The 16,549-nt window shown below is 31.5% G+C and overlaps 1 protein-coding gene across 1 annotated transcript; it reads left to right on the plus strand.

Moving 5' to 3' along the window:
- The first annotated feature begins 2,804 nt into the window (after nt 1-2,804).
- On the plus strand, nt 2,805-6,910 carry LOC126677473 (digalactosyldiacylglycerol synthase 1, chloroplastic). Its single transcript, XM_050372109.2, has 7 exons — nt 2,805-3,556; nt 3,645-3,674; nt 3,986-4,073; nt 4,522-5,006; nt 5,096-5,362; nt 5,568-5,917; nt 6,203-6,910. The coding sequence occupies exons 1-7, from the start codon at nt 2,918-2,920 to the stop codon at nt 6,735-6,737; spliced, it is 2,394 nt and encodes a 797-aa protein (XP_050228066.1). The 5' UTR covers nt 2,805-2,917; the 3' UTR covers nt 6,738-6,910.
- Nucleotides 6,911-16,549: the final 9,639 nt, after the last annotated feature.

A 16,549-nucleotide genomic window follows, 5' to 3' on the forward strand; every position in this document is an offset into this window, starting at 1 on the left:
GCAGCTTCTTATATATGCTGCCACGCAAGATCGCTTTCATTACGCGTTAATTAATTATTTTATTTTAAAATGCATAAAAAATAGGAAAAAATTTAATTGATTAGTTAATTATTTTATTTTAAAATGCATAGAAGATAGAAAAAAAGTTATAGGATAATTGATTCGGTAGGTTATCGTACTTTTCCAAAATTTTAAAATGGTTACCAAACTAATTTTTGTTTTAAAATGGTTATTCAAGGCAACCTCCAACCTATTCTAAAAGTAAAACTCCATTTTTCAGAAATGCAGTAAGTTTTTCTCTAAATACAAATTTTATCTCTAACTCTAAAAAATAAGTTTTTCTCTAATTACAAATTTTATCTCTAATTCTAAATAATTTTTTCTCCTACCCAAACTACATTGTTATACTTGCTAGTGAGGTCTAGTTCAAGAGACTAGGTACTACAAGTGCATTTCTGAAGTTTCGGTTTCAAATGTCAGCAAAATCAAGTGATTTAAAATTAATTGAACATCTAACAACTAATAACTAACTACTTTAGATTCTACCCATCTACAAAAAGAGAGTATATTATTTGAAGGCACAAGGTTCACTTTAATCCCTGAGATGTGAAATCAGACTAAAAAAATAAATTAGCCTCTGAAGTTGAAGATGGCCTAATTATCACCCTGAGGTTGTACAAAGTGGTTCACATCGCACCAAACGCTAACTCTGTTAGTTTTTTCCATCTAGGCCCTTAGCAAAAAAAGTTCAAAAACATTCTTAATATTTAAAATAATTACCAATTTTATATTTATAATTTTTTAATCATTTTCTTCATTTAATTATATACAATTAAATAATATTTAAATTTAAAATATTTATTAAAATAATCAAAACTTAATTAAATACATCGAAATCGAATTAAACAAATCGAAATTCAATTAATTCAAAATATTTATCACCGTATTCTAATGACTGCTGAATTTTTTTTCCAGTGGTTTTCTCCGGCGGCCAGGGGCGGAACCAGCCTTATGGCTGAGGTAGCGACCGCCCCTGCAATTTTTTTTTACAAAATTTCTCCTTTAAGTTTTATTTTTTTTAAAAAATATGGTTACTTAATTTTAAATTCTGTACATTAACCTCCTTAATTTTATTTTATACAAATTAGCCATCTCATAGTAGAATTTTTAATTCTGTCCGGCTGTTCTCCCATAAGAGAACAACCCTTGTTTTTCCCAAGTTGGGAAGAATAGATCTTTGTGAAGAATAGCCCGAATTGTTCTTCCCAACTTGGGAAGAATAACCCCTGTTCTTTCCAAGTAAGAACAATCGCCCGATATGTTCTTCCCAAGTTGAGGAGAACAAAATTCTTCCAGTTCTTCTCATGCAGAACTATGGGGTGGAGAAAACCGCCAGAAATAAATTCTGGGGTCAGTGCAAGGAGGTGGTAAAAAATACTGTTTTTTTTTATTAATTTTTTATTTAATTTTTGGTCGGAATTTTTTTTGCCGAAGGTTGCAGAGTTTGTATCCGGCGGGTGTGTTGCGGCGGGCAGGTGAATTAGATTTAACTAGGTTTAAATTGAAATTTGATTGAATTTTGAAGCGTTTAATTAGATTTCGAAGTATTTAATTGAGTTTCAATTATTTTAATAAATATTTTAATTATAAATATTATTTAATTATATATGTTTAGATAAAAAAGAGGGTGAAAATAATTAAAAAAATCATAAATATAAAATTGGTAAATATTTTAAACATTCAAGATGTTTTTGAAATTTATTTCTACTGGCCACATCATCATTTAGACGAAGAAATTAACGGTGGTGCGATGTGAACCACTTTGGACAACCTCATGATGATAATTGAGGCAATTTCGATTTTAGAGGCTTATGTATTCTTTTAGTAATTTTAGGGGTCAAAGTGAACCTTTTGCCTTATTGAGAACTAATTTTAAAATACTTTTCTTAAAGAGGAAGGCTAGTATAGTCAACCGCTAGTCTCCACGTGATCTCCTCCAAAAACATCGAAATAGTGCACGCCAGCTTTGAACCATTCCTTCACACTTCACATGATAACTTTCCTAGAATATCCTCTCCACTCCATCCAGCATATTCAGGACCCTTTCCTCCAATCACATCACTCCACCTCATCATATCACTAAAATATTCCCAATAATCTACACTGTTATAGTATTTGCGCAAATATAGTCTTACTTGATTCTTCTCTCCAAATTGAGAAATTTTTAGATTAATCTATACTCTACTACATCACGTTAGTCACGGATTGAATTAATTATTAAATATATAAAAATTAACAAATCTTTTTAAAATAAATTCAGGTCTCACTTAATTTATTTTATAGCAATTTATAAAAAAATTAACTTTTCAGAATAAGTTCGATTACATCATTTATAGATTACACAAATCATTTAAAATAAATTATTAAAATAATAATATTAGTGTAATTTTATTCGTTAAAATTTCAACACACTTAATAATATGTTTTAAAGAACTGGTATAATTCATATATAATGATGTGGAGAGTTTATTTGATTCTTTTTTTAAATAAAATTATTATACGGATGGTATGGTAGATTAAATACATTAAAAAATTTGTTTTTAAAATAATTCAAATATATATACATCTAATCTTTCATACTTATTGTTAATTTAATTAATATATTAATAGTTTCTAAATACTTCGTATCAGCACCCGCCAAAATCTCGGCCATCACCGTTGAAATCCTACATGGCAGTCTACGTGTACTTTCTCGAGAAAGAGATAGAAAAATGAAATGAAAGAACAAATCATAACCGTTAAAAACTAAAAAAAACACAGCATATTTCATTTCTCTTGTTCCTTCATTCTTCCTCAAAAATACTCTCATAAAATTTCAACCGCCGAGAAACACACCGGATTTCCAAAACCCTCCGCCATGAACGGCGAGGTACGACCCTCAATGTCCGCCTCCTCGTCGGCGACTTCCGCTTTCTCATTCATATCAAAAGGATGGAGAGACGTTCGCGATTCAGCCGACGCAGATCTCCAACTAATGCGAGCCAGAGCCAATTCATTCAAAAATCTGGCCAACTCATTCGACAGAGAGCTCGAGAATTTCATCAATTCGGCTTCCACGTCATTCACTGTAGGCTCCTTAGGTAGCTATTCAACTCCGACAGAAATCGACTTCGTGAAGAAGCTACAGCCGAAAATATCGGAGTTTCGGAGAGTCTACTCGGCGCCGGAGATAAGTAAGAGAGTGTTGGAGAAGTGGGGGCCGAGCGCGAAATTAGGGATTGATTTGTCGGCTATAAGGAACGCAATTGTGGAGGATATCGACGGCGGAGATGGAGTTATGGAAATGGATAAGGTTAGGAGAAGGAGGAGGAGTGTTAGGTTGAGTGAATGTTTTAAGGGAGGTGAAGGAGGGGAAAATCAAGGGCAATTTGGGGATTGGGAACCAATTAGGGTTTTGAAAAGGAGATTCAGAGAGCTGGAGAAGAAAAGTGAGAGTGTTGAGATTTTTGGGAGTTTTAAGAATAGTGAGTTTGTTGAGAAATTGAAATCCAGTTTGGTATGTGTATTTCATTTCTTGTTGTTAATTGCTTTCTTGAAATCTTGTGTAGTAATTACTGATGAAGTAATATATTTCGTTTTTGCAGAAAGCAATGCGTGAGCCTCAAGAATTAAAGGTTAGCTTTCGACTGCAAATCTAATTCTTGACATGGCCTGAATTAAGTTTAATAGAAATGTTTATAGGATTTTGTATTGTGAGTCCCTTTTGTAATTTCTTTTGGCTGAATACCTTTTTCATTTCTTTTGCGTCATGTATCTGCAAATAAGTTTCTGAAACACAATATATGTTACGCAGCTATACATTTTTTTATAAGAATCTGCAGATATTATGTTTAGTTGGTAGTGAAAGAGCAAGGTTTAAAAGTTTTTCATCAGTTATTAAATGGACTTTTATTGATGAATGCTTGCTTGTTGCTGATTTATGCAGGAAGTACCGCCATTGGATGTACCAGAATTGTTGGCATATTTTGTGAGGCAATCTGAACCATTTTTGGATCAACTTGGTGTCAGAAAAGGTAAGGAATTTATGTCTTAGATGATTTTTGTATTATTCGTTAATTTATCATTGTCGTCATTGTTATTGTCATATTACCGTCATGAGTAGTGCAAATAGTGGTTGTACTAATATCCCCAAAGCAGCGCCTCAGAAACCAGAAGTCGAACCTTGCTGTGCCTTTCATGACACTACAGGGTTCATTCATAATACTCATATACCTTTAGGAAATGCTTGCATGTTTTGTAAAGATGTTTATCAGGAAAAGATTGAAGAATGTTATGTCAGACAAGTTCGGATAAACTTTTGATGTTTTAAACTATGATCGTCATGAATATCAAGTGCTTGTATTTCAATATCTTGGCTAATTTATTTTCAATGCAATAGATTTCTCTTTCTTCAAACCTCTTGTGTATAGGTCGACAGAGCCTCATTTCTGGATTTTAATTGTGCATCTACTAATATTTCAGATATATGTGACAAGATAGTTGAAAGCTTGTGCAGTAAGCGCAAAAATCAACTTTTACTGAATACCTTTTCTCCCGGAGAATCATCCTTATTTGATGGTGAAAATGTAAATGATGAACTGGATTTAAGGATAGCAAGCGTGCTTCAAAGTACGGGGCATTGTTACGAGGGTGGCTTTTTGACAGACGTATCAAAGAATAATTTGTCGGATGGGAAAAGGCATGTTGCCATTGTAACAACTGCTAGTCTGCCATGGATGACTGGCACTGCTGTCAACCCACTGTTTCGAGCAGCATATTTGGCCAAGTCTGAAAAGCAGAAGGTCACTCTGTTGGTTCCATGGCTTTGTCAGTCGGATCAAGAATTAGTTTATCCCAATAGTCTCACTTTTAGTTCACCGGAAGAGCAGGAGAGTTATATTCGCAACTGGCTGGAGGACAGGACTGGCTTTAAATCTAATTTTAAGATCTCCTTCTATCCAGGAAAGGTAGCTGATTGATAATTCATAATTAGATATGCAGTCTGTTTTTTTGTAGTATTAAACTTTATAACTGTGTCGATTTCATTATTCTGTAGTTCTCGAAAGAACGGAGAAGCATACTTCCTGCTGGAGATACTTCCCAGTTCATTTCATCAAATGATGCTGATATTGCAATCTTGGAAGAACCAGAACATCTGAATTGGTATCACCATGGTAAACGCTGGACTGATAAGTTCAACCATGTTGTTGGTGTTGTCCACACAAATTACCTAGAATACATCAAGAGGGAAAAGAATGGGGCTCTTCAAGCTTTTTTTGTCAAGCACATAAACAATTGGGTTACCCGAGCTTACTGTCACAAGGTAAGTTTTCATATTTTGGTTCATCTTGATTTTCTTACTGAACTTTCATCTATTGAGTGGTGTTCTTAAGTGGCTTGTGTTATCAAATTGCCTGCAGGAAGATTATTTCCTGGAAATCTTTTGTTTTCAGGGTCTCTTTGATTATTTTACGCTTTGAATGTTTATGAAGATATATTTCTTTACTAAAATGTTCTTCGTTGTTCAGGTTCTTCGCCTCTCTGCTGCAACTCAAGATTTACCGAAGTCTGTGATTTGTAATGTTCATGGCGTGAATCCAAAGTTTCTGAAAATTGGAGAAAAAATTGCTGCAGACAGAGAACTTGGGCAGCAAGCATTCTCAAAAGGAGCATATTTCTTAGGCAAACTGGTATGGGCCAAGGGATACAAGGAGCTGATAGATTTGCTAGCAAAGCACAAAAGCGAGCTTGATGGCTTTAAGTTGGATGTATTTGGAAATGGAGAGGACGCACACGAAGTCCAGAATGCAGCTAAAAGGTTGGATTTGAATGTCAACTTTTTGAAAGGTAGAGACCATGCAGATGATTCTCTTCACGGGTAAGTATCTGATTCGAGCTAAAGGCATTTATTGGATCAATGCAAATTGTGTCAATATGGTGGGATAACATTTGGAAAGTGATTTGATTTCGTTTTTAACTCAAGATCTGCATTTTAATAAATTTATATACAAAAAAGAAGAAATACTTATGACGAGCTTACTATAAATTTATCGTCTAGCATTACTTAAACTCTATTCCCTCTGTATGCAATGCTTTGTCTATATGGCTCTGTTTTTTGCTTACATCTTTTACTAATTTTTTCACATTTGTTTCCTGCATGAAGGTACAAAGTTTTCATTAACCCTAGCGTCAGCGATGTGCTCTGCACAGCTACTGCTGAGGCTCTCGCCATGGGAAAATTTGTAGTATGTGCAGACCACCCATCAAATGAGTTCTTCAGGTCATTTCCAAACTGTTTGACTTACACGACATCGGAGGACTTCGTTGCAAGAGTGAGGGAAGCATTAGAAAATGAGCCTCAACCTCTTACATCAGAGCAGAAATATCATCTCTCATGGGAGGCCGCTACCCAGAGATTTATGCAGTATTCCGAGCTTGACAAAGTCTTGAATGATAGCCAGGGTGATGCAAAATTGACAAAACCTAATGGAAAGAGGATTGGGAAGTCAGTTTCCCTTCCTAACATATCCGAGATGGTTGACGGAGGTTTAGCGTTTGCCCATTATTGTCTCACGGGGAATGAGTTTCTCAGACTCTCTACCGGAGCTATACCTGGGACCCGGGACTATAACCAGCAGCATTGTAAAGACCTCCATCTTTTGCCCCCACAAGTGGAAAATCCAATCTATGGCTGGTAAATAGATTAGATCTCTCATGTCAATGACCTTTGTGTATATGATTGAACTGTATTTAAAAGCTTGTTAGCGGGAAGAAAATTTTATTCTACTGATGTATGTTGACAGCTTGATCCAAATTTTGTATTCTATTGTTGTTAATAGATTTAATAAAACATAATGCAAAAATTTAGTAATTTATAGCCAAGCTTAACTATGTCATATGTGAGAGGAAGATAAGATAGAAGATCATATTAACCTCCGTTACACGAAGGTTTCTGACATATATTTCGGCTTTTCGTTTTCATTTTTAGAAACACTTTTAAACTCTGAAACATCATATTCATATATATATTTTTTTCTTGTTAAAAATATATAGTTTTTTTTTTATCGTTTTCCGTTTTAGTATTTTCTATTTCAACAATTTTTTTTGTTCTCATGTTGTAACTAATACTGTTATATGTAACTAATGTCTTTGACGGGCTTGTCATGCTTGTTTTCGTTGGACTATTATCATATAAGTGAACTCCGTCAATAAAAATAATATCTTCTATTTGTACGGAATGTCTATGAAATTCCGATGATTATGGGATTACTGCCTCAACCCAAATAATAAAGGGTCGTCCACACAAATCACGGCTAATAATCAGTCATAAATCTTAATCTTTAGAAAACCTATCAGTAAACCTCTGACTTTTAAGAACGATCAGTAAACACCTATGTTATGTGGCGGAACTCACTAAACCTCCTATGGATTAAAATACTCTTAGCGCCGTCTTATTTGATCAGCTGTCATTCTTTTTCAAAAAAAGACGGGGGCACGTCAGCTGACACATCATCAAAATATCTTAAAGAATTAAAATACCTGAAATATCCCTAAAACTATATATTTAATTAAAAAAAAATAAAAAAACCCAACCCAGGGATTCTCGGGTCATGCGGACAGAACTAAGAAGCACAGAAATTTTGATGAAGCTGCGTATCCCGTTTCAGAAACCGGAAACTCTCAAAAACTCATAAGGAAAAGTTTCGGGCTGTTTCCGTAAATAAAAAAATATAATCATAAAAAAACCTAAAAAATTCTCAAAAAATAATTATTTGAATCAATTACTCATAATTTTTATTGTTTATATCATCTACAATAAAACTTATCTTCTTCTTTTTGTTGGGTTGAATTATGTTTGATTTATTTTATTAATCTATACTATATATAAAAGCACGGATGGGGGGGGGGGGGGGACAGGCAAATTTACCGAATAATCCTTTTTAATATAATACTAAATAACGGTTTTACGGTCATTAACTAATTATTTATTTAATTTATTGTTAAAGATATAACATAATTAGAATCCTAAATATAATAGAATTAGAATCCTAATTAGAATAGAATTATATTATATGTAATCTATTTATTTTATAATTGAGTTTAATGGCTTATTAGTAGTAGTAAGTGTATCCGAAGTAATAGCTGAACTGTATAGAGTCCTAATTAATTAGTAATATGACTATTCTAATTTCTAATATATTAGGTAATAGCCATAGCTAAGCAGAATTGCCTTAAAAATATGTGCGGTGGTGCAATTCTTTCTGATCAGGACGGCATTCCATACTGCCGTGGAACTTGCCGGAGGTTTTTTTCCGATGATCTCTGGTCTAACCTCGACCCCTTCACCGACTCTTTTAGCTTGGATTATTTTAATGATAATGCCAAGAAAAATCAACTCTCTGCCCGTTTTGATTTTGAACTCATCAAGAGACACGACGACAACATAAATGTTTATCTGATTAATGGGTTATTTATTTTGTGCAATTCCGTTCGCTGTAATTGCCACTAATAGTAATATGACTTTATTCTAATCAGGACTCTAATATCCATAGCTGAACATAATTTTTATTAGTAATAAGCCATTAATAGCCATAGCTTAATTAAATAAGCCATTAAACTCTGGAGTAATTAATTATTTTAATCCAACTCTTAAAAATACTTCATAACCTGATAAAAATTCTAAATAATTTAATATTAATCATATAGAAATACATACGTTGGCATAATTATATATAATAAATTTAATTTATATCATAAATTATAAATAAACGTCAATTAATATATCAACAAATGTTTGACGAGTCATACTTTGACGAGTCACACTACGAGCCACGTGTGAAACACGTAAAACGACAAGAGTAGACATAAATATATAAATAAAATTTAATATATATATAGCATTTTATAATTTCTAATATTATAAATACATTCTTATATTTTTATTATTTACACGTTTTCCCCACGTTTCGTGTATTTCATTTAAAAAAAATTATGTTTCTCTGTGTCCATTTCGTGTAGTTTCTGTTTTCCGTTTCCGTGCTACCTAGGGACAGAATTAAAAATCTTGAGTCTGATCTAGCAGTTGAAGTCTGGATAGAAGAACAATTTTGGCAAAAGAAATATAAAGTTAATCGGCTAAAATGGGATGACAAAAATACTTCCGTTTTTCATGCTAATGTTGTTCAGAGTAGGCGTAGGATTAATAATTTACAACTCTGGAATGGGAATGGTGCTATGTGCCGTGAGTAGAACCAATTAGTTGATATAACCTGGACGCATCTTCGAGAGATATACACCTTATCAGTCCCCATAAGAATACCAGAAGCTACAGCCAGGATGCATAGAATTGTTACTCCACAAATGAATTATAGTCACTAGGCCTTTTTTGAATCGGGATATCAAAAATTGAATCTCCATCGGTTCGGTTCGGAGATTTTATTTTTCGGTACGATTAGGTGCGGAGATTCGGTCCTAATGGTTCGGTACGGTTCAGTACGGATATCACTAGAGTCACGGATATTGTTTTATTTAAAATATGATCTCTACTATATTATAATATATTATTGACTTTTAAAATTAATTAGCTACTCATTCATTCATTTCTTTTATATTTTTAACTATCAAAAATAAATAATCATCAATAAAATAAAAAGGCACAACATATATATTATCGTTCGATTTAATATTAAATTTTTGATTATTTGATAAGGGTACTTTTATCTATTCTCAAATTTAAAACTGTATCAGTTTTGTTAAAATTATATAATTTGGTCAATGAGAGAATTTTTTTATAAATTATTCATTTTCCTTACTTGTATTGTGTGATCCTGCATTTTCCTTACTTGTATTGTGTGATCCTGAATTTTCCTTACTTGTATTGGTAATGTTCCTATCTGCCTGTATAGAACCTGTACCCTTAGGAGTTGTATTTAATGAAGGACTTGCAGACATGTATTTTTTTACGTTTAGCGATAAAAAATGAGTCCGGGTCGGGGAATGTAGCTTTCGAAATAATCGAATTAATTGAAACATCATCTGAGGAATGAACACTCTGAATCTTGGAAGGAACCACATGTTGAACTTCTGGTAGAGGAGAGTTTTCAGGCTGGACATTATAAGTTGTAGAACAAGATTCTTCACTGTCAGAAATTGAGCTTGAATCTTCATTAGTAATATCCATAATGACTGGTATATCTGACTTCTGTGCATGAATTATAAATTCCTTTCAATCTATAATTACTGGTAAATCGCAGTCAATCCTGAATTTGGTTGTTGAGATAAGAACAGATCCTGAATCCATTCTTTCCTTGTTCAAGACCCACGGTGAAATAGGAATCGAACTGCCCAAACTATCACCCACAAGTAAAAAGAATTTCTCGTCCCATGCCTTAATAGGAGTCTTTGAAATAATGATCCAAACAAAACGCTCACCTGACAAAAACTGGTCATCCCATGGCTTGTAACTGGAAAAGAATCCTGTAAAAGAGTTGAAAATTCGTTCGAAAAGAGCCCTGTCTTCTGGAGAATAGAAATTAATGAGGACAAATATTCCTCCAAGTAAAGAGAATGATTCATATATAATCCCTCTATTCTGCAGAAACCCTTTAACGTTTAAAAGGTCAGGAAGACATCTGATGGAAGCTATTACAACAGTTTGTGATTGATCTGAAACAAAAGTGAAAACGATTGGTTTAGGGTCCACCACCTGGACATAAAATCGGAAATCCCTGAGCGAAGGAAAAACAGGTTTCTTCATTATTGCTATTCCTTGTTTAGTTATTTTAATAGAATCACTAACTAATTTGATACTGATAATAAATTATACTCCCTCCGTTCCAAAACAATAGTCCATTTTTTTTCATACAGTTTAAAAAAAACACAATTAATGCTTTTCTTTATTTTTCCTATCATAACGCGTTACAAAATGTTGTGAATAATTTACTTGTTAGGCTAATGACAATAGATGATAAACTTTAAATAAGGGCAATATGGAAAAATTAACACTTTAAATTGTGATTTACAAGAATGTGGACAATTATTTGGAATAAAAAAAGAGAAAAGTGGACTATTGTTTTGAGACGGAAGAAGCAATAAATAAATAAATAGACGAGTCATATTATAAGCCACGTACGTCGCACGTTATGTGAAACTAGTTTATTTAAATGAATAATATAAAAAAAGAAGAAGGAGGGAGTATGTTTAATTATGCAAAGAAGAAGCAGAATCAACAAGAATATTTATTTTGCTGAGAATATCATCTTTTTTTATTATAAATGTGTGTGCATGCATGCGGAATTAACACTTGAGAGATGGATCTAGAACATCTCCTTGTCACTATAAGAAACATCAAAAAATGAAATTAAACCATCATTAAAGACAAACTAAATTGAAAAGCAGGAATTAATTTGACTAAGGATGACAAATGTATGGTTACCCACTTAGGCACTCAATGGTTTAGTTTGTGTGCTTCATGTGCGACCTAACTAGCTACACATTAATTAATGGGTAAATTTTCTTTCACATTAATTTGAAGGTACCAAATTGCCAAATGAAAAAATTGGAAAATTCATAATTACTTTCATGTGATCCACATTATGACATGTTATATCGACTCTTCAATTACTACTAGAGCTACCTTAATTACTTACTCCACCATTCTCTTGAAGAAAAAGGACAAATCACTAAAAAAAAGAACAATTTTCTTTTAAAAAAATTTACAAAAGTCTAAAATCTTTTAATTTTATTTTATTTGCCTTCAAACATAAAATTTCGTTTTAATTATATTCAACTCTAAAATAACACGTGCTTTTATTTAGATTAAGTGACAATATCCCCCTCAATTTGTAAGCAATAAGTAATTAACACATAAATTAATTTGTAGGCAAATCAATACACGAACTTAGTGATTATGGGTAATTAGCCCCATTTTGGCAATTCGCCCTCTCAATTTGTAGGTTGATTGTCGCCTCAATTGGTAATTTGCCCCCTTAATTTGTAAGCTAATTTTTCAAAATAGGGCTAATTGTTCATAATCACCAAGTTCGTGTACTAATTTACCCACATAATGCCCATTGCTTACAAGTTGAGGTGGCAAATTGCCACTTAAGTTCTTTTATTTATGTGGCGCTTACGTGACGCTGACGTGACATTGCCATACATATGCTATCATGGCAAAATATTAGGTTAAAAGTGTAAATAAATTTTTAGATTCTTTTTAAAAAATATTTAATTTTAAATTATTTCAACTTAATTTTTAAATATAATTGAGAAAATAAAGTTTTCCAGCCACCTCCATTTTTATGGGTTAATTCTATCTATATCAAATTTAATAATATATTATAATATTATTTTACTATAAATAAATATATGGACATTAGTATATTTTATTATAAATAAATATATGGACATTAATATGGATTAATTCTATCTATATCAAATTTTATATTAATAATTATATTGAGTCGAATCAAATTCAATTTCAGTTATTTTACCAAAAATAAATCCAAATTCTTAAAATAAAATTTATTCAAATATTAAACATGATTTTTTTTAAAATAAATTAAGTTCGAAATTAAGGCCATCTCTAACTTACATTAAATAGAAACTCTATTTTTTTATTTATAAAGAGAGTAAGTTTTTTTTTTCAAACACAAATTCTATTCTAACTTTAAATAAATTTTTCTCCAATCATAAACTCTATCTCTAACTCTAAAAGAATATTTTAAGACTACACTATTTTATTATTTTAACAACTTAATTCAAATTAAAACTTTTTTAACATATCGTCTTAAAAATAGAAACATATAATTTTATCAATAGTAAAATAATAAATATTTTATCATATAATAATATACTTTAGTCAATAAAATTGAATAAATATTAGGCTTAATCACCAAAAAATGCGAAACCTATACGTTTTGTGTCAATTATAGTCAAACCTTTAAAAATCACCAGATTTAGCCAAAGTTTATATGTTCTTTTTCTTTTTTTAGCCATTTTTGAATCGAACCGGTTTTTCTGACACCGTGTCATCCACGTCACCACCAACTAAGCAATTGGCTGGCATGTCAGCTGAAATATTTAAATAAGGTTTGGCTATAACTGACAAAAAAATAGGTTTGGTATTTTTTGGGTGAATAAACTTAATTTTAAATTCAAGCCAATTTTTAAATTTAATAATTAGTAAATTAATTATATCATTTATGAAATTTATAAATATTTATAAATAATTATTATTTCTTATTTAATATTAATTAAAATTAATTTTAACTTTTTATTAAACCTAATTAAATCTAATAAATTTATATTATAATATATTTTAATGAATATGTAATTAAAAAAATCAATTAATGTATTAATTACTAATTAATGTTGAATTAAATTTGGTGAAAGGGTTTAATGTTAATGATGATTTTAAACTTGATTTATTATTTTTAATGTTGTTGAGATCTTGTGTAATATCCCGTATTTTTAAATTATATATATTTTTTTATTATTATTATTTTAATTATAAATTTTTGCAATCCGTCAAGATTTAAGTAATTTATTACTATTATTATTATATTTTTTATTTAAATTTATTTTAATCGCTCGTTGATTCGATTCGTGTTTGGTTTATATTATTAAATATTAAAAAAAGAAAAAAAAAGAGAAAAGGAAAGATATATAAGATCTATATATAATCCATGCAAAAAACGAAAGAAAGAGCCCATGCATTTCCTTGCATATATATCACGTGAGTGGCCAATTCTTTAAGATAAGCCTTTCCCTCACAAGCCCATTCATGTTTCTTTTGTGCTTAATATTGAAGCAGCAACAATGTTATTGCAGTATTTAAATTCGTTGTTTTTAACTCAAACTCTTTTTCTTAACCTAAAATAAATTTATCTCAGCTTTAATCAAAACCTAGCAGTCATCCTTCCTAAGCAATCTGAAAACTTCATTAATCATCATTCCTTAATTCTTTCGATTCAAGATCCGGTAAATTTTACGTCATTCCTTTTCGTTACTCGTTTATTCGTTTTGATATCGTTTGCTACATTCTAAATTCGCATCCGTCTTGTTGTAGCGGATTTCTGAGTTTTGTTGCTACGTTACATCAGTAATCGATATCCTTCATAATCTCTACGCTTCAAAACCGATTAAGGTACGTATAGATCCCTTCGTTCATTGCCGTTCCGTTTCGCCGTTGCGAATACATGTTGCTGCCGATTGTTTTTAAAATTTTGCTATCAAGTTACTTGTTGTATCATGTTGTGGATTAGTAGTTAATCTTTGGTCCGCCGCTTGATAATTTGTTGTTGCCGCCGTGAATTGCCATAGTTACTGATAACTTATTCTTGAATTTTACTCTTGATTAGTTAAGTAATTGTTGTTTAGTTCAAATGTGATGCTCGGGATTATTGTTTCTAAGTAGTTTAGGTTTAAGGTTGCTTTGATATTTGGATTTCTAAATTCCAGAAACTTCATGATCTTGGCTTGTTAGTTTTATGAAGTACAAATAGTGTTGGCGGGAAGTGGTGATGATAAATGAAGAAGATGGATAAATGGCCATATTAGACACCAAATTGTTAGTTTAAATCAATTGAACTAAAATTGTTTGTTTTTAACGTTTGGATTTCGTTTTGATTTTTATTTGACAACTTGAAAACGATAATTAGTTTATAATCTAAATTAGTATAATTACTCGAGCGAATATATTTAATTTTGATTTAAATGTTATTTTGGCAAATTTACAATTTAACCCCTAAAGTTTATAAAAGCTTATTCAAATTAAGTTTTATCTATAGGATAATTTTTGGACTTTATTTGATTTATAATTTAATAAAATAAGAATAAGTAATTAAATTTGATTTCGAAAATCAAATTGGCTAAAGTACAGTTTAGCCCCTAAACTTTTATAAACTTAAAATGGTTAAGTTTTAGTTGTAACTTGGGTTACTTGGATTTGAAGTTATTGAATTCTATTTTAAAAATAGATAATTGTTTTTATCAAGTATTTTAATTATAAACTCGGGTTTATAAATTTAATAAAGTTTTATTTCGGGTTAGACTATGGTCGCCCAACAAGTGGGAAGAAGCTTGGTAGTTTTAATAACTCGGCTGACTCACTGATATGGATTTTAACTCTGATTTATTTAAATTAATTTACGAATCATTTTAAAAATGTTATTATGATTTGTACTCTGTAACTTGGGTTATATTTGAAATGTATTTAATATAAGTGTTTATTTAATGTGGCTTGATATTGTATTGTGCTAGTCCTATGTGGTGTCTAGTACTCTTTAGAGTTAGGGTCTGATTTTAATTATGATTTTAATATTTTATTTAGACCCGTCGACTGTTCGTACTTCAGAGGCGAACCAGAGTTAGGTGCTTGTCAGGATCACGTGGATTTAGCAAGCAGTGCGTTTATATCTCTATTTACCTCTTTATTAAGCAAATGTTATATTTTGTAAATATATATGTATAAGCAGCTTTTAAATTGTTTTCGGCATTGTGGATTTGATTTGGAACGTGCTACTCGATGGGCATCATCGGGACTGCGTGCGCACCGGTAATGATTATGGTATTGAGGTAGGTTTGAGATACGTCTCACCTTAGTGAGGGCACTGGTGGAAGATACGTCTCCTGGGCTCACTATTTATTAAGTGATAGTCGAGGATCGGTTATTGAGATACGTCTCACCGACACGACAATGGATTTAGAATTGTGGTTTAGGGTTTCATTGATAATCCATAATGAAAATGTTTATTTAAACGTTTTTAAAGGTTTTCAACTTAATAAATGTAAATGGTTATATAAACTCTACTCAGTAAATCTGACCCCGTTGTTTTCCCAAATTTTCCAGGTTTATGATTTGAGCATTGGTCGATCTCCGTTTCTTCATTCTCGGAGGTTTTTATTTTTATTTTCTGAATAAAGGAGTCGAACTGTTTTAAACTCTTAGACCGCAGTAGTAGTATCAGTTATTCATGTCTTAGTCTTTTATTTATATTTTTGACTATTGTTGTTGGATTTGTCCAACTATTACTTTATCGCTTTTGGCATGATTACAGTGTTTATGGTATTTATATTATATTGCCATACTGTTGGAGATTTTTTTGAGATAAGCGTACTTTAAATATATATTGCTTATTGTACTGCTAGACTAGGCTGAAGTCTCGGTTGCCCCCGAGCATGTGGTTTTCTGCAGTTATATTGTTTTAAATGATATAAGTTGGTTATCCGCAAGGCTAGCTACGGGTTTTGGTACAACCATACCCATACCCTAGCGCCGGTCACGATTCATGAAAATGGGTCGTGACATCTTGTTATGACTGGATTTAGGTAATAAATAAAATAGTTATGTGTAAATTAATGTAAGTTTTTGGCTATGCCGAGTAAAATGACATATGCGTTTATGCTTATAACCATCAATTGATTACAGCACAATGAGCTTAACTTTTTAAAGAAAAAAAATGAGAAAATAATTACACTCGTCCTTTAAATAAGCAGTCTATTCAGTGAT

The sequence above is a fragment of the Mercurialis annua genome, linkage group LG4, assembly GCF_937616625.2.
Source record: "Mercurialis annua linkage group LG4, ddMerAnnu1.2, whole genome shotgun sequence".
Classification (NCBI taxonomy): Eukaryota; Viridiplantae; Streptophyta; class Magnoliopsida; order Malpighiales; family Euphorbiaceae; genus Mercurialis; species Mercurialis annua.

Coding starts and splice junctions, on each gene's coding strand:
- LOC126677473 (XM_050372109.2), top strand. CDS start 2,918: ATGAACGGCGAGGTACGACCCTCAATGTCCGCCTCCTCGTCGGCGACT. Junction 3,557..3,644: donor AGAAATTGAAATCCAGTTTG/GTATGTGTATTT, acceptor TCGTTTTTGCAG/AAAGCAATGCGTGAGCCTCA. Junction 5,007..5,095: donor TCTCCTTCTATCCAGGAAAG/GTAGCTGATTGA, acceptor ATTATTCTGTAG/TTCTCGAAAGAACGGAGAAG.